We start from the raw sequence: 27,168 nt of genomic DNA, 5'->3' as shown, positions 1-27,168 counted from the left end.
TTGACATGTGTCATGATCCTGTTATTGACTAATTTTTAAAACCCAATTTTATATAATAAGATTTGAAATTTTTATTTATGTTATTTAATTTATTTTTATATAATTATTATTTTATTAATTAATAAAACAAATTTATATATTGTTTTTACTATTTTAAAATTTAATTGATTTTACTTAATTTATTTTTAATCTATTATTATTATTATTAATTGTAAGTAATAAATATATAATAAATAAAAAAATAAATTAGTAATTTTTAATAATTAAAAAAAAATATAATATTACTGATGTGGAGAAGGATAAGAGAGGAAAGTTAATTTTATATATATTGATTGTTTTTTTGTTTCTACTGGTTGAACTTTTATAAATAATAAAATATTTTTAATTTTTAATCTTTGTGTTTTTAAGATTTTAACGAAAAAAATAATATAGTGGAACAAAAAGAGGACTATTTTTAATATAAAATAATCACAGCAATACATGAAAAAATCTAATAAAAATATTGAGAAAATCTTAAATATTACTATAAATTTAGTTTCGCCGACTAAATAAATATATAAGTAAAAACAAAGTTTACAACTTCTCTGTAAAACCTAGTTAGCGTTGTTCGGAGAAAAAAAGTCGGAAAACTCATCAATGGCGAAACTCAAAGTTGCTGGGACATGGGGAGGTTTAATTGAGGTAGAACTCGAGAATTGGACTCTACACATGTTAAGAGACGAAGTCGCTAAGCGATCAGGTCTCGATCCTGACTCAATCAAACTAATTTGCGCCGGAAAAATCCTCAAAGACGACGGCGATGCTACTCTCACGCTTGCGCAATTGGGTATTAAAGAAAACTCCAAGATCCTCTCTACTCGTGGCGCTGCACCCGAAGAAGGCAAATCGATCGTGGACGAAGAAGAAAGGTCCCGTCGTCTCTCTCGTGTCAAGTGAGTCTCTTGATCATCTTTGGTTATAAAGTCTGAATTTTTAAACTTCATGTGTCTTTTTGCAAGAACCCAATTTGCCAATTCTGATTTTTGATTGTATTCTGATGCATAGTGTTATGATCATCTGTGTCCTTAGTTATAAAGTCTTAATTTTGCCACTTCTTATGTCAAGTGAGTATGTTTAGTCTGATTTGGTACTAATGATTGGTGACTGTCTATGTGAATGTTGTAGAGCTGCAGCGACTGCTTTATCCAAGAGACATGCTGATGGTTCATTACCGATTGAAGACTATAACATTGAGCTGGAAGATCAAGGAGGTCATAAAGTACAGTTTGGAACTGAGACTGATCAGAGGTATTGCTCAATCAGGTTGGGAAACGGAATTGCTAGGCAAACATGAATGCTAATGAAGTCTTTTTGTTTTTTTGTTTTTGTTCCACAGTGCTGCAATGATGGGTCTTATGTTACACACTAAAGCAAAAAGTTTAATAGAAATGGAAATGTATTCCGATGCAGTTGAAGTGCTTGCTATGGCAGAGGTTAGTTGCTACTGCTGGGAATCAGTTTTTTTTTTTTTTTTTCTACCAATAATGTGTACTGATTTTTGTTGCAAGTACGTTTTTGTGGTGTGAATGGTTCTGCAACAGCGTCCTGTCTTTTTTTTTCTTTGTTTTGTAGGAATCATTCTTGCTCTGCGATCCCAAGATTCTCGCGGTATTCTTTTCTCATTTGAATAAATTTCAGCATATGATACCAATATGGATCCTCTTAGCAAACTGGTTTATAGCTTGTTTTCTGAGTCTCCGGGATGCTGAATTAACCTCATTTGTATCTAACACATGACTGTATTATATTCTTACAGTTTGTTGACAACCTCCCTATGATGGAAATAGACATTGTGTGGTGCTATTTCTTGCTCCGGGACATCAAATGCCTTTCAGATGCTGGAGTTCGCCTGGAGAGAGCAAGAAAAGGACTCGAGCGTGCTCATGGGAAGGATCTTTCTCGTTTGAGACTCCTTCAAGCAGGTCAAAGTCCAGAGATGGCACTGTGAGTTCGTTTTCATATGTTTTTTTTTGCATTTTTAGTTGAGGAATACCCGATAAATGTGCCTTGCCTACAGAGTAAATATTTTGTCTATCTAATTGCTAGATACGTGAGACTAGAGTTACTAGAAGGTGTTGTGGCATATCACACTGGTCAGTGTGATAAAGCCTTGAATGCACTGAAGTCCGCCCATGCGAAATTCTTGCAGGTTAGTGAGCTGTACTGGAATAATTTCGCACTTAGTGTTATTCAATTGTTACAAAGTTAATGTTGTTGTGCATTGTGATGCAGCTACAAATACCTGATGAAACTCTGTCTCTAGTTATGGGTATGGGCTTCCAAGAGAAGGATGCTAAAAGAGCTTTGCGATTGAACAATCAGGATATTGCAAGTTCTATTGATTTTCTTATTGAAGAGAGGGCAAAAAGAGCCCAAAAGCGGGAGGAGGATCTCCAGAGACAAAAAGAAATAAAGTATGTTCTTACTAGTCTAATTGCAGTAGTTATGATCTTTAGTGACTTTTCGATCTTCAAATAAGCAAAAACTAAAGCTGATATTGCAGTGAGCAGAAAAAGTATGGAGTGACACCCATGAAGAAAGCTGTTGATATGCAGATGCTTAACAGGCTCAACTCTATTGGGTAAGTAACGCACTGTAAATACTTCTACACTTGTTGTCTTCTGCTATTTATACAGAATTGTTTTAAGTTAGAAAAAAGGTTAAACAAAGAACAAAAAGATTCTGTGAAAGTGCTTTACCTTTGCAGATCAACGATTAGCTTTCCTGTGTTTGTTAGATAAAGCCTTGAAGCTCCTGTGTTATATTAACATGAGGCTTTTGCTTAAAAACATTGTGTATAACTTAAAGGCGTTTACCTTTTGCAGATATGCAAGGGATCTTGCTGCTGAATCCCTCCGGAGAAATGAGAACGATTTTCAGCAAGCTCTTGATACACTCACGAACCCAAAAGTTAACTCGTCGATACAGGCTTACATTGAATCGAGGAAAAGAAAAAGACAAGAACAACTAGTTGGGATATCAGTTGACGAACTTGTGACTATGGGCTTTGAACGAGGACGAGGTAATTTTTCTTATCTGAGCTGAGCTGTTTCTGCAGTTGCATATTATTGTTGAAGTCCGTTGTATAGAATTTGATGAAATGCCATTTACGTCTCTCTGCAGCAACCTCTGCTTTGCAGGCTGGTGGACTCCGAGAAGATATAATCCAAAGGCTACTACAATCTGTACCAGAAGCACACCCAGCAAGCAGCGCTAACGATGGGGTTGCGGAGAGCAGTGGTTTCGGGGGTCGAGAAAGCACATCCAATGAAGTTGATGGTGGTGGGGCAGAGCAGGACTCTGAGATGAAAGATGACACAACAGATGAGACTGCAAACCGAGGAAGCACATCCGGTGACGACGGCGAGGAAGAAGATCAAGAGCGGGACTCTGAAATTGAAGATGACATAGCAAATGAAATCGCCAGGGTTGATTCTTTGTCGGCCTATGATATCAATCTTGTTTTGGAAATTGAAGCTATCAATGAGTACCTGGCCATGCTAGATGCATCCCAGGAGTCTGCTTGAAAAGATGATGCTGGAGAAAGTTGTAGATAACTAATAATGGCCAATCTGGGTTGGTATGCTATGCCAGTTAGTTACCTTTCTTATTATGTTTACTAGGATTTGCTATGCTAGTTATTATATATTGGTAAAGGGCATTTCAGCATATAGAGAGAAGTTCAAATAAATAAATATATGGAAAGACATTAAATGAGATATTTGGTTACGAGTTTTTCATTGGTAGGAAATTAATTAAACTCCATCCTCCATCTTTCATTTTGACTTATACAACCGGACTGGACATAAAGGACCATGACCCAAAAATTCGACCCAGCACGTCAGCGGGAACTCACGTGTGTGTATAGTTTCGAAATAAAACGTGTTGGGTCAAAATTTTACGTACAGTAATAGCAAATATATTTAGAAGTTTTCAGACAACGCCCAAATATATTTGGAATAAGTTTGAAATATATCTGGCCTTATCCTTGCGTATCAAGACAATTTATTCTTGATGTTGACGCACAATCTTATCATTTCTCTAACTTGGAGGTCAAGATACTCACTCCTATAAATAAACGTTGGATTTTAATCTCTCGGGCCCTACATCTCTATTTCCATTCTATTTAGCCCCCTAATAATAAACATATATTTAAATGTTTATTTTTATTTAGATAATTAGTAAAAAACTAATAAATTTAGGATTTTTGATATATTTACAAACCCCAACCTTATTTTGGATCTAGACCCATATTAGTTTCGGATATCCATATCAATTTCGGATCTTAATCCCCAAATCCTTCAATCTCAAACAAAATCCTAATTTTTATTCTTATTTTTTTCTCGTCTTCTTCTTTTTCGAATCAAGTCGACGGATACAGAGGAGGATCGATCTCGTTCATCTTCTTTTGTTCTCTCTTCTCTTGAAACTCTTTTGTCTTATTCTTCTCTTTTTCTCGTCTGTTTCTCTCAATCTCCTTTCTTCTTCTCTTTGGAGAATTCCACCGTGAGAATCGAAATTCGTTGTCCGTTTCCTCTCAGCTACCAGTTATTGTAAGCCATTCTTTTTGTTTCTTTCTTTTGATCCCTAATTTCGACTGATTGTTGGGTTTAGTTCTCTGAATAATGTGAAAAAGATTTGAATTTTGTGAGTTCTGAGTTTGGTAAATGTGTTTGTGAAATGATTTCGTGAAATGTGTTAAAGACGCATTATATTTCTTATAATTATGTAAATAAATAATGAGAATTTGTGAGTTTGTGTTTGGATTCAGTTTGTGTTCGGATTGAGTTTGTGAGATTGTGTGAGTTTGAGTTTGTGTTTATGTTCAGATTGTATGAATTTGAGTTTGTTTTTGTGTTTGGATTGTGTGAGTTTTTATCTATTGTTGCTTTCGATATTGAGATTGTGTGAGTTTATGTAGATAATGAGACAGCTTTTCAAAGTTTGATATTAATTTGTTGTTGCGGGAACCTATCCAAATGGCCAAAACCAGAGGAGGATCTAATGCAAGAGGTACTGAAAGCTCACCCGCTATTAGAAAATGGAATATAAAAAGAAAGAGAATCTAATGTTCAGATGGGAGATGGAATAGGAAATGTAATAGAAAATGAAGGAGGAGAAGGAGAATTTGTGGTTGAGATGGAAGAAGAAACAGGAAAAGAAGGACAAGGTGAGGCAGCTGGTGATGGTAAAAGAGAGCAGGAAGCTCTGAGAGAGAAGAGGAAGCTCCGTCCATCAACGTTCATCACTACTCCTTTCACGACTGAGAAAAAAAAGAAGTGATCTTTGTTTGTATTTGAAAACTCAGATGTGAATTTGGATATTTTTCTTTTGTGTTTATGCAACTGGTATTTAGGTGCAACTAGTATTTTAAGGGACAACTATGTTCTTGGGTTATTTAACAAATGAAGTATTTTGGTACAACTCAGTAAATCCAAGTGCACCTATGTCTTAGAAGAAATAGTTATCTCATTTGAAAATTATTTTGGTACAACTGAGTAATCTAAGTTTAACCTTTTACGCCGTCAAAAGTCCACCTTGTGACACCTGGCGCCGTCAAAGAACCCACGTGTATAAAAATTAATTGTTTGCGCCGTCAAAAATTAATATAGTTGTTCAGTTGTACATAGTTGTACTAAAATAAACATAGTTGTTCTCTGTTCTAAAAACCACAAAAATTAGTTGTTTTTTTACCTTAGATCATTTTTTCTAGTTGTATTTATGATATTACATAATTAGAATAGATTTACTATGTCATCTTGTATATAAATGTTTGAAATCACCATTATTTCTTGATTCTCATAATTTGTGGTTGTTATATATGAAGTAACCTTAAAAGACTAAGGTTGTTTGTTGAAGAATTTGGATTTCTATGATTAGATTTGTTTTTCACATGTGAAGTGGATCTATATGTTAAAATTTTGTGGTTGTTATATACAAAGTAATCTTAAAAGACCAAATTTTTGTATTTTGGTTCTAAATTTTCTAATTTAATAAAATTCTGCAAGTTAAGCAAGATAATACTATAGTTGTACCAAGACAGAACAACTCAAAATTAGTAGGAATACGACTAGGAAATTAACAATAGTTGTACCTGTTAAAACTCAAAACAATTCTTATGTCCAGCCTTTTCAACTAAACTTTGTATTGTTTCTTTGCTTCCAAATTCTTGGCCTATCGTAATATCAAGACTATCTTCCCATAAAAGAGTTCCAGACTCATTTCCTTCTACATCTCTATCTTCATTCTCGACCACCACTGGATTTTGTAGTGATGGTTCTCTTACGTACATATCTAGGATACCACCACCACCACTATCATTCGCTCCACCAATTAGAGCAATCTCTTTATTATTTGGAACATTTCATGTTACCAAATCGTTTCTTAAAACTTGATCAAACCCCTCATTTTCATCGATCCCCTGATTTTGTTCATCATTATTGGTGACTTCGACATGCAAAACACTTCTAAACCCTTCTTTATACACATCCTTTAAATAACACACAACATCTTCATCATCTCGAATATAATTTGGTATTCCCTTATAGTTTGGGAATGAGAAGGGAAAGTATCTAACTCTCATATTTTTCATAGCCTCATCTACCCTTATCTTGCTGCATATCTTCTCAACCAACTTAGCATATGATACATCATTAGATAATGTCTTCATAAGAAAAGAATACACTTCATTCTCTTCTCTTGAAATCCATCGTATATCTTCTCCGATACTTGAATAGTATCCATCAAAAAGAAAACGTATGATTTAAGTCTTTTTCATTGTCACCTGAAAAAGAAAGAGAAAGAAAACAGTCTATATTTTTAAATTTTTAGTAGCAGTTCATAAACATAGTTATACCTATTTGTCTCAGTTGCACCAAATTTGTGGATCTGCAATTTTCTACATAGTTGTACCCAATGGTCCCAGTTGTCCCAGATCTGAAATCCCCAATTTTTTCTACAAAAGCTGGCATTCAAGCTCAAATTCAACTTTTCTCAATCATAATAACCAACGCAAGACCTTAATCCACTAAGAAAACAAGTCTACTACCCTTAAGACCATCTCCAATGGTTTTCCCTATTTTTACCTCTAAAATAGAGGAACTCTATAATAGAGGTGACTTTTGCTCCAATGGATACCTCTATTTTTTCCTCTAAAAAGGAATATTCCGTAGAGATTCTTTTTTTATTTTACTATTAATACCTTTTACTTATAAAAGTTACAAACTAACCCATTTATTTTATGAAACTTTCATAAAATTATGATATTATTTAAATTTTTAACATTCATAAATATTATTTAAATATCACATTTATTAAAAGAAATACATTGCATCATATAAAATAATAAAACATAGTAGATTTTTTTAACCATCGACATTAGTGTATTTTTCCCACAAGTACTCAATTAATGCATTTCGAAGTGAGAAATGAGTTTCTTTATCTTTGATTTTTCTAAATCGACCTAGAAATTCTTGGAATCGAATATCATCATCTTCCGCCATTTGGACTCCTAGAGGTGGAACTTCTCTTTCAACTTCGATCGGTGCATTGAGATCACGCTCATCCTCGATTATCATATTATGTAAAATTATGCATGTAGTTATTATGTCATGTAGCACATTCTTTTTCCAAAAACATTACTTTTGTGAACACTGTAAACCCATATATTTTATTTATGGGTTTTGTTAGCTTCCAAGGATCCAAGTGACTGATCCAATCGCAAGATACTTCGGATTAAAACGTTGGCAGGTCGTGAAGATCATTCGTCCGAGTGAAATCACTGGTCATTATGTTACTTATCGTTATGTTGTATAAGCAAATCTTAGCTTTTGCGGATTGGATTGCGAATTGAACACTTATAGTTGTGAAACATAAGAGTAATGCTTCTGTACCAAACCAAATTTTGACTGTTATTTTTGTTTATCTGATATGATAATTGAATTTTACCACAAAGTTTCAGTATTGTGTTGTTCAATACAAAACCTCCACTTCATTAAATTATTATTAAACTATTTAAATATACATTTTATTTATTTTGATCATAAATATAAAAGTGTTAAAAATTCAAGGACCATTTTATAAATAAAAAAGTTTAACTCTATATATAGAGGAAAAAATAGAGATCTCTATTATAGAGGTATAAATAGAGATGGATTAGAGTAGATTTTACTCTAAAATAGAGTTAAAAAGCAAATATAGAGGTGGGTTGGAGATGCCCTAACAAGCATAAAGACTAAAAAAATTTACAAATCTACAATTTTTCCAATCCTTCCAATTGAGATTGACAACAATTTCATTGAGCAATGTTATATCTAACCAAATTTTTGTCACATTGCTATTCTAGAGAATAAGAGAGATTCAAACTACCTTGAAGTGAGTGTTAATGGTGGATGAAGAAGAAGAAGAGAGAGAATATGGAGGATTCGAAATCGTAAGAAGAAGAGCTTAATATCCCGTTTTATTTTATTTGGTGGCTAATGAGAGAGGAGAGAGAATTTTTGTTATTGGTTATTTTTATTTTTTTTTCTTTTGAAATTTAAATTTATAATATAATATAAGTAGGGTAGAGTGAGATTTTGATAATATTGGAAAGAATAGGGAGTAGGGAGAATAAATAGGAGTTTTTCAAATCGGATTTGGACCAAAAGGGACCAGAGAGATTTAAATCAATAAACTAAACGTCATCTGAAATGTCACTATAAGGAGCCAACAAATTTCACTTGTCTTTTTTCTTGAAAAGTAAGTGTACATATAGTCTTTTTTTCGTATATTCGTCTTTTCCTCAATCTATTTATCGTGATTTTTAATACAAAATTTTATGGTCTGACAACATGTGGATAAGAACCAGGTCAACGAAAACAAAGTGGAAAAGCAAGCCTCCCAGACTGCATGACAATCACAAACTAGCCGAAGAATGGACATTACCTACTCCTTTTGAGAACATACTTAAGTGTCAAACAGACACTTGAGAACCGGCGACATCACCCTCCAACTGCTACTCCAACAGATATATCAAGAGAAATAGTCCCTTCACACACCAGTTATGTGACAAAAACCTAGAGGGGACATATTTACAGGTTAATCCAATCCGGAACCATATAAAGGAGATCTCGTTCCTCCTTCTCGTTTTCTAGAATAAGAAAGGAGATCTCGTGAAGTAAACGATGTGGTGTGGTCACGGAACCGACCACGTCACATGATCTGAGTGACGAAATACAAAAGTGATCTATTGGTTAAGAATATACATATTTGCTTATGCCTATTAGGGATATTGAGTCTTTGTTCAAACTTATCTATTGGACACAATCAATGTCCAGTCCAAACGGAAACAGATTATTATACGATCATATCAAATTTTCTTCTTAAGTATGCTAAACTAATTTCTATGTAACCAAAAAAAAAAAGAAAAAAAAAAAGAAAAAAAAGAAAGCTGATTATAAACTTTATTTGAGAGACCGTGCCACAAGAATTCATACATGTAACATATAAGACTATATGGTGAAATGAAACTAATAAAGAAGATTAAGAAACAAAAAGAAAATTAAAGGAGTACGTTAACAGAGGGGAGATCGTTGAGGAATGCCCTTTCGCCGATTGATGCAAGTGGAAATATCGTCAGGATCCTCCGATACCTCTTTATAACTATTAGCGGATTTGGCACATAGGCAGAATCCGGTCCGCTTTTTCCTCACAACATGGGTGGTGGAGGCGGCGTACGCAGCAGCCGCACCGGCATTGTTATCAGAGGAAGCCGAGGACCAGCTCATGGACTCATCACCGTCTACCACCGTTGATCGAGGAGTCTCGTAGGCTGCCACATCATCATCCGTCAGTAAGTCTTGTGGGATGATGTAGTCAGGACCTAGGGTTAGAGTATGACATGGCTTTAGGAATGGGGTTAAGTCCCTGTAACGTTTCATCACGAAGTCCACCTACATGCATATATAAACCAAAACCTTTTCAATATTCATTTCTTGCAACATTAAAACAAAACATGCTCAAAAAGCTTGTTGTTTTTACGAATATATGTGTGCGTGTAATGGTGAATTCAATGTATTTTCTGGCAACATGATATCACAAAGTGCAACAATGAAGTGGTTTGAAGTGTGGTAGTGGATTACACCACTTTGGACCAAAGCACTAGCTTCACATGATATGGGAGATTTTACAGTATTTATGCATATAAACATATATATTTCCAAGTTCTAACGGCAAGGTCAATGAGAGGATATAATAGACTTATTTTTTTAAATGTTAGCCTCCCCTTTATGGATTTTTCTTCATGTTTTTAATTAAATAATACATTAGTTCAAAAGGACAAGATTTCAAAATCTAACCTATTTATAATGTTTTTACAATAAACGGTTTATTTTATTAACCCATTTTTTCTTGAGATTCTCATCTTCGAAAACTAACAAGTTTTATGGGTTAAAAACATTTTAAGGGACGGTCAGGTTAGATAAGTAACAATGTATACGTTTGAGCAAAAAAAAAATAATAGTCAGGGTATGTATTAACTTGTCACTATAGTATCCTATGCTGTATTTGTATTTTCTACTTATGGACGAGTTTAAAAGGGGAACATGAGGTTTCTCATAGAAATGAATCATCCCTAAAGTTCAGACTATCACATAACTTAATTATACATAATATATATATATATATATATAATATTTTAACCTAAAATTTATTCTAAGTGAGAATAGTATATCAAGCAGAATTGAGTCGAATATTTTGTAGGAGAGTTAGGATGAAATAACCTTACAACCCAAGGAGCAATGGATATAAGGTTCTTGAAGACTTCGGTCGCAAGAAGTGCAATAGTTGCCAGCTCCTTTGAATTGTCTATTTTGTGGTCTCTTCTTGATGAACACCACCTTTGCACTATTTATTGTATAAGCCTGTCCATAATTCAACCCCCAATCAATTTATAATAGATACGAGAGGACTATGTATAGATATATCTATAATAGGTCTTAGAAAACATTACTTACTTGAACGTTAGAGCAGTCTACGAGTTTTTGGAGATCTTCAAGCCGAACAACATCATGATACACATAACGGCGAACCTGAAGGAGTCTATGGAATCTATGAGAGGGAACACAGTGAGGGCAGAGACTGATGCAACAATCAAGACAACAAACGTTCCTCTCGTTCTTCTTGGCTGTCTCGTGGTATGGACATCCAACAAAGAACTTCTCTGCGTATAGCGCATCCAACCATGCCGGTTTCTGAATTCCCTACCACACCATTTACACAATTTCTAAATATTTAACAGATAAACAAGCTTTAAGAGAAAAAACAAACAATTTCATACCATAATTTAGTTGTTTCTTAGCTATATCCACCATTAAAATCTATAGTTATTACCAAGGAGTCAAAATGAGGATAAAGCCATAATTTGTAAGGAATTGCGTATAAATATTGAGAATCTTATAGTAAAGGAACTAAGATGAAAGTGATAGATTCACTACTTAAGCTGGTATAGCTAGAATTGAAGAAATAGTTAACCTACCATGAGGACACAACTCAAAGTAAGCTTTGGGAGATGGAATATTTTGGCCACTACTCACTACAAAGAGTAATATTAGGAAGAGAAAAAGGATTAATTAGGGGACTACAGATGATAGGATTTATGGAGGATCACAAGGAAGAGAGAGAGAGAGAGAAAAAACTTAATATTTGATTATTCCTCGGAGATATAACTCTTTTACGCATTTTAAATATCATATAAACTTGGTTGTTGTTTATTAGTGTTGGTGAGATGAGAGATAGAGGAAGAAAAAGAGAGAGAAAGTGAGGAACGTGGGAGCTGTTTCCGTGTCTCCTACTTTAAACATATATTTATTTGGTCATCTTCTTGGCTTAAGAGCTTAATTAGGTTAAACCCTCCGGGAGAAGCTGTTCTGCTTCTCCCCAATTTTATTGAGAGTAGGGTAGATGAATCCCCTACTACGCATTTTAAAATAATCACTACTTACTTAGATGTTGTAAAGACTCATATTGGTGTTCATTAGCCAATTGAGGAAGATACAAAACTACTATGAACAAATCATCGGTCCACACATTGCTAATATAATAGTTAGATAGGCTTGTCGTAGATATTTCTATATATAAGGTTAGGGATACTTAAATTTAGATATAAATATATAATAGATTAAATAAACATGGTTACATGGATATTGATTGACTAGTCAAATTATTGCCAGTAATACATTATAGTACTATGGAAAACAGAAGCTATGCAACCTAAACTACAAAAAACAAAACAAATGAACGTAACAAATCTTCGTAATGCAATCCTTAAACCATTTTAATTTATTCTATAGTACTAAAACATGTTTGTTATAATTATACAAACGTATCTACATATTTTTATCCGCTTATATATGCTGCTAACAACATTTCAATAGGGTAATGTTATCTACTAAAAAGCTCATGTATTTTGGTTCAACCAATTTAAGATTCGTGGAAACTTATACACCGTCAAATTCTTGTTGTTGTGCGTATTAGTAGTACTAAGAACTTATTTTATGCCTGACCTGATTATATAATATTTTCTGTCTAATAGGAGTAGAAATGTACAGAGCATATGGTTAATCATAATGGTAGTGATTTATTAATTACAATACCCAAGAAGAAAACATCAAGAAAAAGATTCTTCTGTCTTACGCCAACTTGTTCTATTTTATTTGTCATAAACGTCTAAATGCTACCGGTAAAAAAACTCTAATTGTACTTCTTGTTATGGCAGATAACTATATATTTTATAAGTCACCGAGTATATTTTATATATAAAATTAATTAATCAAATTAAGAAGGCTACCTTGCAATATTTACATTTTAACTTGATCTTCAAAATCTTACATGTTCAACATAATATTTTGAAATTTTCAATTCTGCTAAATCGTCAATTAGTTCTAGTATGAAACAACTGCCAATTATAATTAAAACATACAATGATTTGTTTCTTTTTAGCTTCTTTTTTTTTTTTTTTTCTTTCAGTTGTAACTCTCGAGCCCAAAAAAAAAATGGTGGGTGTTGACTGTTGATAAACACCAACAATTTTGAAGGTTGGTCGGTCTGGCTTGGTTTGCTTTTTGGAAAAAATCCTAAAACTTTAAAATTCGACAAAGCCTTTTTTTTTTTTGTTCTAGTTGTGTTTTGTTATTACAAAGAGAAAGAGGTTTCGTCGTGTTGTTTCCGTTACTGTCCTTCGTCCTAATCAATTTAAATCAGAAGTGAGTGCATGACTATGATAATTACCTGGATAATTAGAATTTCTATGATTTGTTTGGTGGATTGTGTAATTGATTATTTGATGTTTTTTGTGTGTTTTTGGTGTTTGTGTGATGTTGTGTGGTTGTTCCTTGGATGTGTCGTCGTATGAGATGATGTGGTGGAAAAACAAAGTTGATTGATGGAGGAAAAATTGTCAATGGAGGTATTATAGGAATAGGGTGTCGACTGACACTGTAACATCCGCGAACCGGAATCCAGGTTTGGGATGTGCATCGATCAATGCAAGTGGTGTCGATCGATGCAAGGTCGGTTTTCATGAACGAGTTTAAGTTAAACATTGCATTTTGGGGTTAGGAAACCCTGAAATCGTGTATAAAAGGAGAACTTGAGGGTTTGGCTGAGTTTGGCCGTTTTTGGAGAAAAAGAAAGAGAGAAAGAAATTCCTGAGTGTTCTTGAGAGTTTTGAGAGATTTGTGGCTGTTCTGGTGGAGATCTGTAGCTGGGATCGTTGTAAAAGCTTGCTAGGAGTGTAGATCTGCGTGTTTGAGGGTCATAATCTTCTTGGCAAAGGTGAGTGCATGACCATGGCTTATCTAAGCTTGAGATTCTCTGATCTTTCTTGTTTATGTGTTATGTGGTTGATTTCTTGGCTTGGCAGAGTGTTTATGTGTCATTTGAGGCTTTGGGAAGCTTCTTTGTGGTTTTGGATCGTGTTTTGGTGGTTTAGGAATGGAGATTCGGCAAGAAGCTTCGGGGAAGAACGATGCTCGGCATGTGATGCACTTTGTGCGTCGGTCGATGCAATGCGAGAATGTCGCAATTTGACCTAGGAACGTTAGTCGATGCCATGTGGAGGTGTCAATCGATGCAATTAGTGATTTTTGTGAAATGTCGAGCATGCATCGGTCGATGCAGTGCTAGTGTTGGTCGATGCAGGTGAAACTTGCATCGGTCGATGCAACCCCAGGTTGTGTCAGTCGATGCATGGGTTGGTGTCGGTCGATGCAGTTGTCCTAGTTTGTTGTATGGTTATTGATTGTTGTTTGATGGTCGATGCAATTGCTTGTGTGTATAGCCCAGTAGATGAGATGATTGCCTCACTGAGTATTTATGATATACTCACGGATCTTATATGTGTTGTGGTGTAGGTAAAGGCAAAGTATGATCGTGGAATCAAGACGATGAAGAGGAGGATGTTCTAGTGGCTCATTGATGTGTCGTCTAGCTTTGGTTAGGTTGTTAGAGTTGAGTCATAAAATTTTTCTAGGATGCTGGTTATGGTTTATGGTTTTGCTGGATTGAGTTATTGAATTATTATTTTATTATTTATTGGTTATTGGTTTAATGGTATCTGTTGGATATTTTATGCGGTTTGGTTGATTGTGGTTAGGTGACTAGTGGGTATGAAATCACTAGTTAATTAATTTATTTTTATTTTTTTTAAATGAGTCGGGTCGTTTCCGACACATATTGTTGGTCGTGAGGAGGAATCAAGGTGGGTGTCGACGATATCAAGGTAACACGAAAACAGAAGTAGTGTTGTATGGTGGTGGTGTCGATCAACACCAGGAGGATGTCGATCGAGACCAGCTGTCTGTTGATGCAGATTTGTTTTTCTAATTGTCTGGTTTGCTTGTTGTTAAGGTTCTTGTGTATGATCTGATTTGTTCATCTGTATAATCTAGTATATGGGAAGATCACCTTATTGAGTATTTGTGATAACTCACAGATCTCTTTTCTTGTAGTGCAAGTAAAGTGTTACTTAGAATCATGGCAATGAGGAGGAAGATAATCTAGAATCTCAGTTGTTGGTTTTGTTAGTTTGGTTTATATGTTTCTAATATGCATGTTGATGGTTCAATATTAATCTGGGATTAGTTATTGTCGGTTTGTTAATGATTGTTGTTTGTTGTCGTAATTAAATATTATGAGATATTTATTTATAGAAAATGGATCGTGTTGTTTCAATTGGTATTATAACTCTTACGATTTTAAAACGGTTAAGTGAAAAGATATTAGAACGGTTTAAGTAATGTAATTGGTTAAATTATTTTTGTGTTGTTTGATGCATTGGAAGAAGACGAATTTTTTTCATGATGAGTTGGAGAAAGAAATTTACATGATACAACATAAGAATTTTGAAATTAAAGATGCGGAGGACAAGAAAAGCTAGTATTCAGGTGGCATACTACTCATATGTATTTCATCCGTCGTACTCTCAATTATTTTAGATATGTTTTTCAGTTCACTTGATCCTACAAAGTTTTGTGGTTGTTTCTCTTTAAAGCTTGTTTTGCTTCTTATCTTTTGGCCCAAACTCACGTTTTGACGAGATTTCTTGTCAATATTGTCTAACATAAAAATTACCTTTAAATCCTTTCTCTGAATAAGCCTTAAAAAAAACAACCAATATACGTAACTTTTGTTATTTTTTTTCTTTTGCATTTCCTTGAATAATTTGCCTATTTATATATCCACTTATTTTATCTGGTACATGATCAATTTCCGCAATTAAGTGCACACCATTTACAACTTGGACGGATTCGGCTCAATCATGTCCAAGGATTGTAAAACGATGGGAAAAAATCAACAATAGTATAGGCGCGTTTAAGTCTCCAATTTACGTAGACAACAATGTTGTTTAATATTGTTCAAAAAATCTAGACATCCCAATTTTATAGGATACTGTAAAACGTAACAATGATTGTTCTTACAATACTCAAAACACTCAATACACTACACGAACATTATACTTGTTATATCAGTGTAAACCCACGTAAGTCAGAACCGACCAATTCGAAAAAAGTACAAGGCACGTGGACTCTGATGTTGACAACAGCATATCGAAGTTTAACCATACAATTTTACGAACCTCAAAAAGAGAGATTAAAAAAAAAACTCAAAAGAAAAGAACAAAATTTAGGAACTACAAAATGGATGTAATGTAAGAAAGCCTCACGTGCTATGCAGAGGATTAGAGGATCCAATGTCAACGTTCCTCTTTTTTTTTTCTGCCGCAATTCTCATTTTGTAGATATAAACACTTAACAAGATTATGAAATCATTTGAAAACATTATAAATTATGACATTTTTCCTTAGTTTCATTGTTGTTATTTTATATGTGTGGTTTGGTTAGAGTCAAACTGAATATACATTTAGTCAAAGTATTTAAAACTTGTACGTTAGAAACCCCAGCCTTACCCAGATTGGAAATAAGTATATGCCAAGAAAAATTGAATTCGTAAAGTTTCGGATGGAATTTAAGTTTAGTTGATCAAACTTGGAAAAATCTTTGATAGGTCCAAATTTTTTTTTAGTAATTGTAAGTCCAAAATTTAAAATTTTTGTGGCATGAATTAGTGCATAATAGATTTAGGTTCATCTTTCTCTGAATTTGTGCTTAGTTATCAGTATACCATATAATGTATATGATAATTAAGCACAAAAGTTTACATGGCATGAAAATAAAGAAGTTTTACATGTGAACATAAAAACATGAAGAAAACAAAATTGATTAAGAAAAAAAGATACTATGTACGTTGAAATACCGTACAACAACAGCTACAAAGTCTTTATACTTGTTGAGGTTTGCAAAACATTTGACAGATCCCTATGTATGACGCTCGACTGTTTCGTGTCAATGAAGCTAAATGGGTCATCGATAATTAATGGATTGGGGCAATGTTTGTGTTGGGTTTGACAAAAAATCTTGTCCAATAAAACAAATAAAGTAATAACGATAACAGAAATATAAGGATAAGAACAAGATAAAACTATACACCGTGACTACTTGACGATGCCTCGTATTACACAAAATGCTCTTGCAGTTACTGTAGTCATGTCACGATCTATATTTGTCTTTCTTTCCGTAATCTCATAATTTTTCGTCTAGGGAAACAATTTGTAAACCAATTCTGGTGATTCTTCACATATTTCTTATACACATCATGGACTCCATCATTTTCTCACGTTCCCTTCCTTCTCCATGAATATGATTTTGGATAAATATTGCATAACTTCTGAAAAATCGCCTATGTGATCTACGCTCTTTAGTTTCTAAAAACTAAATATAGCATAGAGAAGAAAATGTTTTGAAACCTTTCATTGGGGAAATATATTAGATTTTTGGGTAAATATATATATTTAAGTTTTTTTTAAAAAAAAATTCAGAAGAGAGTTGCGCTAAAATTAAACAAAAAATAATATAACTTGGTGCGATTAAAACTGAAAATTCGTGTGATTTAAACTTTCAACAAAATTTGTGAAAATGTACACAGTGTTTGGTAATAAGAAATAAAGGAAAAAGGAACTATAGTGAATAGTGATACAAGGAAAAAAAAACGAGATAGACCTTTGCTATATTGGACCAAATCTCATGTATGATATGCATGTGTTATGTGTAAACGATAGACGTAGATTAAGGTTTTTATAATATGGGATTAGTCCATATTGAAAGGGGAGGGGTGGGTGGGAGGTCAATGGTCAAAGATCTACAAAGTGATGAATATGATAATGAGGTTTGGGGTGAAGCGAAGAGAACAAATAGCGTGCCGCACGAGGGGATCTCTCTGCCACTCTGACTCAGCCTCACACTTCCTTCCCTGTTTTCTATTAAAAAAATGTCGGCCAATGAAAAAAATAAAATACACAATTGTTTATTTAACGTACACTTAAACAAAACTTAAAAAGATGTCGTCTTACTCTATCAAAATTTAGCCTTATTTGTATGATTATTTTCTAATTATAGTAATATAGACATACATCCATAAGTGGAGTAACTGACTAATCCGTAGGGATAGCTCAGTCTTCTGTTGAAAGAAAATTCTCTGCAAAAAAAAAAAAGCTCAGTTTTTTTTTATTTTAAATTTTTTTGGTTTAGGTTAATCTCTCTTATTCATCCCTTCTTAGTTAGCTAATAAAAATATAATAATATGTCATATTATATTATATTTAAAAAATAAATCAAAACTAAATTTAAAAAAAAACAAATAAAAGAAGAAAAATATATATGTAAATTTTTTCTTAAGAAAATTATATGTCGAGTAGAATTTATAAAAGAGAAGTTAGGATTTATATTTTACAATTAAACAAAATTATATGTCGGTTTGAGTTTATAAAGAAAGACTAAGATTTTATAAATTAAAAAAAAAGATTTGTTGGTTTGGATTTATAAAAGAGTGGTTAAGATTTAGGATTTAAAATTTACAATTAAACAAAATTATATGTCTGTTTGAGTTTATAAATGAGGATTAAGGTTTAGATTTTATAATGAAATAAAATTAATTTGGTTTGGGTTTGTAAAAGAGTGATTAAGGTTTAGATTTTACAATTTAGACAAAATTATATGTCAGTTTGGATTTATAAAAAATGATCATAGTTTAGTTTTTTTAATTAAACTATAAATAATGTTAGAGTTAATGATTTTAAAATTCAGATTTAATTTTTTTTATCTTATTAAAATTCGATCATTTATTTTAATTATTTTATTTAGATAATATTAATTATTTTAGTTTGTTTAATTAAATTACATGGTAAAATTTTGATTAGCTACTTAAGAGCGGGTGAATAAGAGAGGTTCGTCCCTAGGAGTGAACCCAAGAATTTTCCGGTTTTTGTTTCGGTGTCTTGATTTTTATAGTTGTTTTTCGCTATAAAATTTAATTGCAATAAACATGTACAGTTCGGTATTAGTTTTCTTCATTTTATGGTTTATTGGTTTTGTACAAACTTAAATCATATAAAACCTATTTACTTTTTTTTTGTTTGGTTTGGCTCCCCTTTTTATTTTATTTAGTTATATCCCCTGTTTTAAAAATCGTTAAGCGCTAGTTGAGCGGTCGAAATGGGCCTAACGACTAACGGAAAAAGTGGGTATTAAACGGGGATTAATCGGGGCATAATTTTAAGATTTTTAATAGTTTACTTATATATATTAGTTATTTGTATAGAAATTGAGTATATTTGGAATTATGTAGTGGTTCGAGTCCCAAAAAACATTTTCAGCTGCTTTTTTAACTTGATTATTAATAAAATGTATAAACGTCTTTTTCTTATCGTCTTCTTCCTTCTCTTTCTGCAACCCTAGATGATGGCTTGGTTTTTTTCCTTCATTTGGTTCACTTTCTTCTTCTTTTTTTCTTTAAATTTGAACCTAAAATTAAAGGAGTAAAATAGTTATTTTTTTGAACTTTCCGATTACAACATAATCTCGGCGGCCTGGCACCCCGAGCGATTTTCCGGCGAGGAATCAACTGTCTTGCACGATTTTTAAAACAGGGATTATATCAGATAAGTCCATTATTTACATACTTTTCTATCACTCCTTAGCTACAACTAGGCCTCCCAATTTAGATTTTTGTTTGGGTAATTTGGTCATAGTTTTAAGATCCATTAGGATATTTTAAAATTTTGATTCGGGTTTGTTTTGGTTATGTTTAGGCTTGGTTCGGTTTGGATATCTAAAATATCAGAAATTTTTTTTAATGGTTTTTTAGTTATTTCTGTCAGAAAATAACTGATATTTCCGCATTTATAATTGTAATTTATAGGATATTAATTATAAGTAATTATATTTCTGGTAATTAGGAGTACTCATTATGTTCTCGTTGCGGTTTCGATTCTTCAGATATACTTTTTCCGTATCAAAATCAAAATATAGGATGTTTTAGCTACAACACGTATACTAAAAAATAACTACTTTTAAAAAATTTAATAAATCATAAACAAGATTTCATAACATAAAATATAAAATTAATCTAAAAGTTACATGAAAATATGAAAATATCCTATATTATAAAACAAAACTACTTTTCTAAACATACTATATTACGAAACGAAGAGTATAAATTAGCCTCCGTTCAGATATTTCTTGGTTACTGCGTACCTGGATATTATGCCTAGGCCTAAAAAATATTATGCATGCAAAATGATTTGAATGAAACGTTAACGTTAATGAATCAACCAAGGCAAACACATACTAGCTACCGAAGCTATCCACATAACCAAGACTCACGGAGAGTTTATTATTTCAATGGTATGAACAATGATAACTCTTTTTCTTCAACGGGTTGCCAAAGCACATAATCGGACCTGAATTTTCTGATCACAACTACACACATATCTAATGGTTCAAGAATTGTTTTAGGGCTTGAGATATCCCAATAAAAAGCTTACTGGCCATCTTGACTCTTTATAACTCCTAACGGTACGATCGATTTTAACAGTATCACCAAATGTACTTGAACGCTCATAGTTTTACTTTTTTTTGTGACATCTCGGTTTCGAGAAATATTTTTGAAACAAGTTGACCTGTTTTTTTTTTTATAAATATAATGATTCAACTAATGATCCCATACTCACTACCAACCTAACCACATTCAATTCAACAGCAAAAATAGCAACAAATTAAAACAACGAATAACCAAATATCAACGTCTAACAATTCATAATCCAACAATATCAAGAAGCAAATAACCATCATCCTAACAATAATCTAAAGATCCAACTCTAGGAACCTAACATCAGCCAGACCACAATCAATCGAGTTTCTACAGCATTTTCCTCTTCATCGCTTTGATTCCATGATCACACTTTGTCTTTACTTGCAGCACAAACAATAATTGAGATACGTGAATATTATTACAAATACCCAGTGAGGCAATCCTCCCATCTATTGGGCGATACACACAAGCGAAAAGACAAACACTAACAATACATAAAAGCAAGCTAACCAGCCAACTCTGAACACATGCGTCGACCTTGCGTCCTTTCGTCGACCGACGCACTCCTTACGTCGATCGATGCAATGCCCTTGCATTGACCGATGCACTTCTTGCATTGACCAATACAACCTCGCGTCTCCATCAAATTCCTAGCTGCATCGACCGATGCTACCAAGTGTCTCCATCAAAACCCTAGTTGCATCGACCGATGCACTCCGTGCATCAACCGATGCAACCTCGCGTCTCAATCAAATACCTAGCTGCCTCAACCGATGCACTCCTTACATCGAGTGATGCAACCTCGCGTCTCCATCAAATCCCTAACTGAATTGACCAATTCACTCCTTGCATCGATCGATGCAGTTGCACGGATCATCCCTAAACACGATCTCTCTCGACTTCTCTTGACTCCAACCGACGCCACATTGTCCGTATGAGCTAATTCAACCTCAACAAGCCACAACCACCACGACATCCAAGCACAAACAAGCAAACAAACAATCAATAACCAAAAAACACACAAAATACACATCTAAACACTTAGATAAGCCATGGTAACACAATCACCTCTTAAACAAGCGGATCTGACTCTGAAACTACGAGAAACACATAAAATCACGTCCCAACACGTCCTTAACCTCATATCTCCACTCCCAAGGAATAATCTCTCAAGAACAAACAACAAACTTCACATAAACTCACACTTCAAGAAATACGCTATTTGCGACGGAAATCTGCGATGGCAGTCTGCCCTCGCAAATCTGCGACGGCAGTCTACCCTCGGAAATTTACGACGAATTTGCGAGTAATTTGCTAGGAAGACTAGAGTACTTGCAATTCCCTCACAAAATTTACGATGACGAAATTCCTTGCAAATGTTTGAGGGATTTCATACAGATTTGCGAGCCCGTGAAACTTCCTCACAAACCACTCGCAACTCCCTTGCAATATTGCGACGGATTAGCGATGACGCATTCCATAGCAAATTTGCGAGGGAGTTGCAAGGGACGAAAATGTCGATAGCCACATTTTCCCTGAGTGTAACTGTTATGTCGGGAAAACAGTAACAGCCTCACCAATCCATTGCAAAAAAATAAAAATTTTAAATATCTCTAGCGAATCCCTTGCAAATTTCCCTAGCAAATCCATAGCAGTTATTTTTAGTAAGCCTATAAATAGCAAGTTCATGATCCATGGAAACCACAACACAAAACACTTGCAACAAAAACACTTTTACTACCCAAAAAAATCTTGTGAAAGAAAAAAAGCTACAAAAAAAAGTCTAAAAACTTTTAAATTTCATAATAATGTTTGGAGGCGGGGAGCATGAGATATACACAATACGACGGTGGATGTACAATCACAGAGATCTGGAGACCAGTGATGTGACCAAAGAGTTTTGTGATGGGTTGCGCGGTTTCATGTACGAGGCAACAAACCAAGACTTTGCTCGTGAAAACGGTACAATATTTTGTTCATGTCGTAAGTGCTTAAACGATAAATATTTGGAAGTTAATCTAGTGAAGAAGCATCTTTATGATAGAGGATTTATGCCGAATTACTATGTATGGTTACATCATGGAGATGGTTGTAGCAGTAACGTTGGAAGTAGAATTATGCTGTTGATTAAGCTAGTATTTATGGTCATCAAGAATCTGATCAATTTGGTTTTTATGGGTACAATGAGGAAAATGGATTTCATGATATGGTTAATGATGCATTTCATGAAACTACTGCTGCATTTCCTGAGAATAATACGAAAGAACCCAACGTAGATGCACAATGTTTTTATGCTATGTTAGATGCTGCAAATCAACCTATCTACGATGGATGTAGAGAAGGGCATTCTAAGTTATCATTGGCATCTAGGATGATGACAATTAAAGCTGATAATAACTTAAGTGAGATTTGCATGGATTCTTGGGCTGAACTCATTAAAGAGTATTTGCAGCTGATAATGTATCGGCTGAGAACTACTATGAAATACAGAAGTTGGTTGCGAGTCTTGGATTACCATCTGAAATGATTGATGTGTGCGTTGACTATTGCAAGATTTTTTGGAAAGATGATGCTAAGTTGCAGGAATGTCGGTTTTGCGGGAAGCCGACATATCAGCCTACTCAAAGAAGGACGCGAGTGCCATATAAAAGTATGTGGTACTGCCTATTGCTGATAGATTGAAACGCCTATACCAATCAAAACGGACTGCAGCGGCAATGAGATGGCATGCAGAACATTCTACTGAAGAAGGAGAAATTACACACCCATCTGATGCAAAGGCGTGGAAACATTTTCAATCGGTATATCCTGACTTTGCTTAAGAGTGTAGGAATGTTTATCTTGGGTTGTGTACAGATGGTTTTAGTCCATTTGGTATGTCAGGGAGACAATATTCTTTATGGCATGTTATATTGACGCTATACAATCTTCCTCCAGATATGTGTATGCAAAGTGAATTTTTGTTCATGAGTATTTTGGTACCAGGTCCAAAGCATCCGAAGCGAGCTCTAGATATCTTCTTGCAACCTCTGATTCATTAGCTGAACCCATTGTGGTATGAAGGTTTCAGACGTTCGATTCGTCGAGAAAACAAAATTTCAATATGCGGGCAGTGCTAATGTGGACAATTAGTGACTTCCCTATGTACAAAATGTTATCTGGGTGGACAACACACAGAAGATTATCATGTCCTTATTGTCTTGATCTTACAAAGGCATTTCAATTAAAGTATGGGCGTTGTTGGTTTGATTGTCATCGTCGGTTTCTTCCTTTGCATCATCCGTACCGGAAGAACAAGAAGTTGTTTAGAAAGAATAAAGTTGTGCGTGTTCCTCCACCAACTTATGTCTTTGGAAATGATTTTTTTGAGCAGATCGATTACTATGGCGCTCAAGAAACATGTAAACGTGGGGGGTAACTGGCACACACAAGTAAACATGCCAGATGACTATGGAAGCGCTCACAATTGGCACAAGCAAAGTATTTTTTGGGAGCTTCCATATTGGATAGATCTTCTGTTGCGGAACAACCTTGACGTGATGCACATTGAGAAAAACTTTTCGATAATTTCATCGTTAGGGAAAACAAAATATAGCAGGAGATCTAGGTTGGATTTGGCGGAAATATGTGCAAGGATCGATTTACATATTACAAGAGATGGGAAATTAACATTACCCCAATTGCAAGAGATGTAGAAACTCTAATCTCGTTTTGATTTCGTTTTTGATTATATTTTGTATTTGGTTTTGATTTCATTTTGTATAAACCCTAATCTCGTTTTAATTTCGTTTTGATTTCGTTTTCTATAAACCCTAATATCGTTTTAATTTCCTTTTGATTTTGTTTTGTATAAACCCTAATCTAATTTTCGTTTAGATTTCGATTTTGATTTTGATTTCGTTTTGTATTAATTACTAATTTTGATTTCGATTTTCTTTTGTTATAGATGTTTGGAGGCAACAATTACACTAGATTCCTCTCGGATCAAGGTTTACCCGCTCCCACTTGTTCTAATCGTCGGGCTCCCTCTGGTTCTCACAGCTAACACTTGGTCCAAAATAGCCGCAGTGCAACCTCACAACCACTGCATGCGACGTCTACTTATAATACGCCTTCACCCTCTCATGGACATGGTGGCACTACGGCGGCTCCTAACATTGGCACATCTCAACCCGAGCTTTCCTCTTCTGAAGTGGCATCTGCACATCTCAACAACCTAAACTTGGAGGAGCTACTCGATAGTCCTGAACGTTCAGCTTTAACAAAGCTAGATCCGCGCTGACCTCCAGGGACTCTCTGGTAAGAAATCTGTTTTAATTTTTAATTTTGTAATATAATTCTAATGATTTGCATGGAAGATTAATCTGCTGTATTTGTTTTGAAGGTTTGACCAAGATTCATATGTTGCGGCTACTGTATGAAGCATATTTGAAAGAGATTTCAAATAGCCTCATGCCAATTGGACAAAGACACCGACAAAAGTGGTAGACCGTTGGTATGCAACTTTTGCGGTAAGTCAAATCTGACTTTGCTGTTTTACAATATGTTGCATACTTGCCTTACGTAAACATAGACTAATAGTGTTTTTTTTTTGGAAGCAAATATACAATTGGGACTGTTGCATAAACGATAGAGTGAGGCAAGAGTTTGAAGACAAGTTAAAGGACAGGATGTGTGATCAAGTGTCACGGTGGAAGTTAAAGTGGAAGCTAAAAGGTGATGAGGCAAAGCCACGGTGGATTGATCCTCAAGTATGGGAAGGTCTTGTTCGGTATTTGCTTGATCCCAAATCAGAAATCAAGAGTAACAACAGTCGGAATGCTCTCTATCATGATCCGGATGGCACCGGAATATACAAGCATCGTTCAGGCCAAACTTCGTTTAAAGCCCGTGCTCGAAAGCATGTAGGTGTAGTTTTTAAGTTTTTTTTTGTTAAGTGATATGTCTATATTTTGCGTCTCCTTAGCATGCATTTGACATACATTTAGCTAGGATAACTAGTCGTTTTGCATCATTTTAGAACCCTTTTTATACAATTTGCATGTTTAGGAAGTTTTTGCATCATCCTTGCATACATTGTGCATTTTGGAGTATTTCAGGTGTCTAGGAGACGTCGGAAACGCAGACTCTCAGACACAAAATCGAGCCACTCTCCGCCACGCAATCGAGCCACTCTGAAGTCACCAGTCGGGAACACTCAATCGAGCCACTCTCAAGTACCCAGTCGCGAACACTCAATCGAGCCATTTTCACTCACATTAATCGAGCTACTGGACGCACACAGACAAAATTGCGCATGGTAGGAAGACGCTCTGTGTGACAAGCTTCAGGAGACTCCCGAACCGACGCTCTATCTTGTCGTTTTAAGTTTTAGGGATTTACATGTTTTTACTATAAATAAGTTTTGTTAAGTCTTGGCAGAGGACATCTTAACTTTTATCTCGTTTTCTTTTCTAAGGTTTGACCTAGCCACTAAAAAACGCTCTGAGACTTGTAATCCGACATCTCCGAGTTTATTAAGTTTTTGCACTTGATTTCTTCTACAAAGTCACTATGGAACAACCGAATGGCCCAAAGCCGGGACCGCGCAACATTGGTTCTGGGGATGCACCAAACACTCATACTTAGCGAGCTGGAATCGTCCCTCCCACCGTGCAGAACAACAACTTCGAAATCAAAGGCAGTCTGATCTCCATGATCCAGGGGAACAAGTTTCATGGGTTGCCTATGGAGGATCCACTGGACCATTTGGACGAGTTTGACCGTCTGTGTACTCTCACCAAGATCAACAGCGTGAGTGAGGATGGTTTCAAGTTGCGCCTCTTCCCGTTCTCCCTGGGAGACAAAGCTCATCAATGGGAGAAAAACCTTCCCAAGGGATCAATTACAACTTGGGATGATGGTTACAAGAAAGTATTTTTGGCCAAGTTCTTCTCCAACTACAGAACAGTCCGTCTCAGGAATGAGATTTCTAGCTTTACTCAGAAGAGCTTAGAATCATTTTGTGAAGCCTGGGAGCGTTTCAAGGGTTACCACAGCCAGTGTCCGCACCATGGATTCAGCAACGAGTCACTGCTGAGCACTCTCTACCGGGGTGTTACTACCAAGGATACGTATGCTGCTTGACAATGCTTCTAACGGTAACTTCCTGAACAAGGACGTAGATGAAGGTTGGCAACTGGTTGAGAATCTCGCCTAGTCTGACGGCAACGACATGAAGACTATGATCGTACAATTAGAGGCGACGCTGGGTCTGAGGAGAAGTACAAGAAGGACCTCAAGAATGTCAATGAGAAACTTGACCGTATCTTGCTAAGCCAGCAGAGGAGCATCCACTATGTATCTGACGATGATCTGTTCCAAATTCCATATAGGGAGGGTGAGCAGACTGAAGAGATCAGCTATGTCCATAATTAGGGTGGATACAACAAAGGTTACAACCAATACAAGGCAAACCCCAATTTTTCTTATAGAAGTAACAACGTTGCTAATCCACAAGATCAGGTGTACCCGCCTCAACAACAACAACAAGGTCAACAACAACATTTTGTGCCTTACAATCCGGGATTCGCTCCTAAACAACAGTTCCAATAAGGTTATCAGGCTCCCTTAGGACCACCGCCAGGATTCTGCCCTCAACAAGTTCACCCTACTACAGCCCCAGAT

General features: G+C 34.9%; 2 protein-coding genes and 1 non-coding gene across 5 annotated transcripts; 1 reads left to right on the top strand and 2 right to left on the bottom strand.

The window, feature by feature from the left end:
* Positions 1-355: 355 nt before the first annotated feature.
* LOC104773156 (uncharacterized) lies at positions 356-3,758 on the top strand. 2 transcript variants are annotated; one of them, XM_010497731.2, is made up of 10 exons: positions 356-932; positions 1,165-1,287; positions 1,376-1,472; positions 1,612-1,647; positions 1,796-1,983; positions 2,086-2,188; positions 2,272-2,453; positions 2,543-2,620; positions 2,865-3,061; positions 3,163-3,758. In XM_010497731.2, exons 1-10 carry the CDS (start codon positions 637-639, stop codon positions 3,564-3,566), a joined length of 1,704 nt encoding a protein of 567 aa, XP_010496033.1. In that variant the 5' UTR covers positions 356-636; the 3' UTR covers positions 3,567-3,758. The 2 variants fall into 2 exon arrangements, with proteins under 2 accessions (XP_010496033.1, XP_010496034.1); XM_010497732.2 differs by lacking the exon at positions 1,612-1,647 and having other exon boundaries at positions 512-932.
* Positions 3,759-9,453: 5,695 nt separating this feature from the next.
* On the bottom strand, positions 9,454-11,688 carry LOC104773157 (protein RGF1 INDUCIBLE TRANSCRIPTION FACTOR 1). 2 transcript variants are annotated; one of them, XM_010497734.3, is made up of 4 exons: positions 11,555-11,688; positions 11,034-11,279; positions 10,800-10,940; positions 9,454-9,971 (listed from the first exon to the last, which is right to left on the bottom strand). In XM_010497734.3, the coding sequence occupies exons 1-4, from the start codon at positions 11,555-11,557 to the stop codon at positions 9,594-9,596; spliced, it is 768 nt and encodes a 255-aa protein (XP_010496036.1). In that variant the 5' UTR covers positions 11,558-11,688; the 3' UTR covers positions 9,454-9,593. The 2 variants fall into 2 exon arrangements, with proteins under 2 accessions (XP_010496036.1, XP_010496038.1); XM_010497736.3 differs by having other exon boundaries at positions 11,034-11,270; positions 11,555-11,636.
* A 14,766-nt stretch (positions 11,689-26,454) lies between these two features.
* On the bottom strand, positions 26,455-26,561 carry LOC147920816 (small nucleolar RNA R71). Its single transcript, XR_015591813.1, has one exon. It is a non-coding gene; the product is annotated as a small nucleolar RNA R71 (small nucleolar RNA).
* Between the last annotated feature and the right edge of the window lie 607 nt (positions 26,562-27,168).

This window comes from Camelina sativa, chromosome 19 (assembly GCF_030686135.1).
Source record: "Camelina sativa cultivar CO46 ecotype springtype chromosome 19, ASM3068613v1".
In the NCBI taxonomy this organism is placed as follows: Eukaryota; Viridiplantae; Streptophyta; class Magnoliopsida; order Brassicales; family Brassicaceae; genus Camelina; species Camelina sativa.
This window is presented reverse-complemented; position numbering and strand designations above follow the sequence as displayed.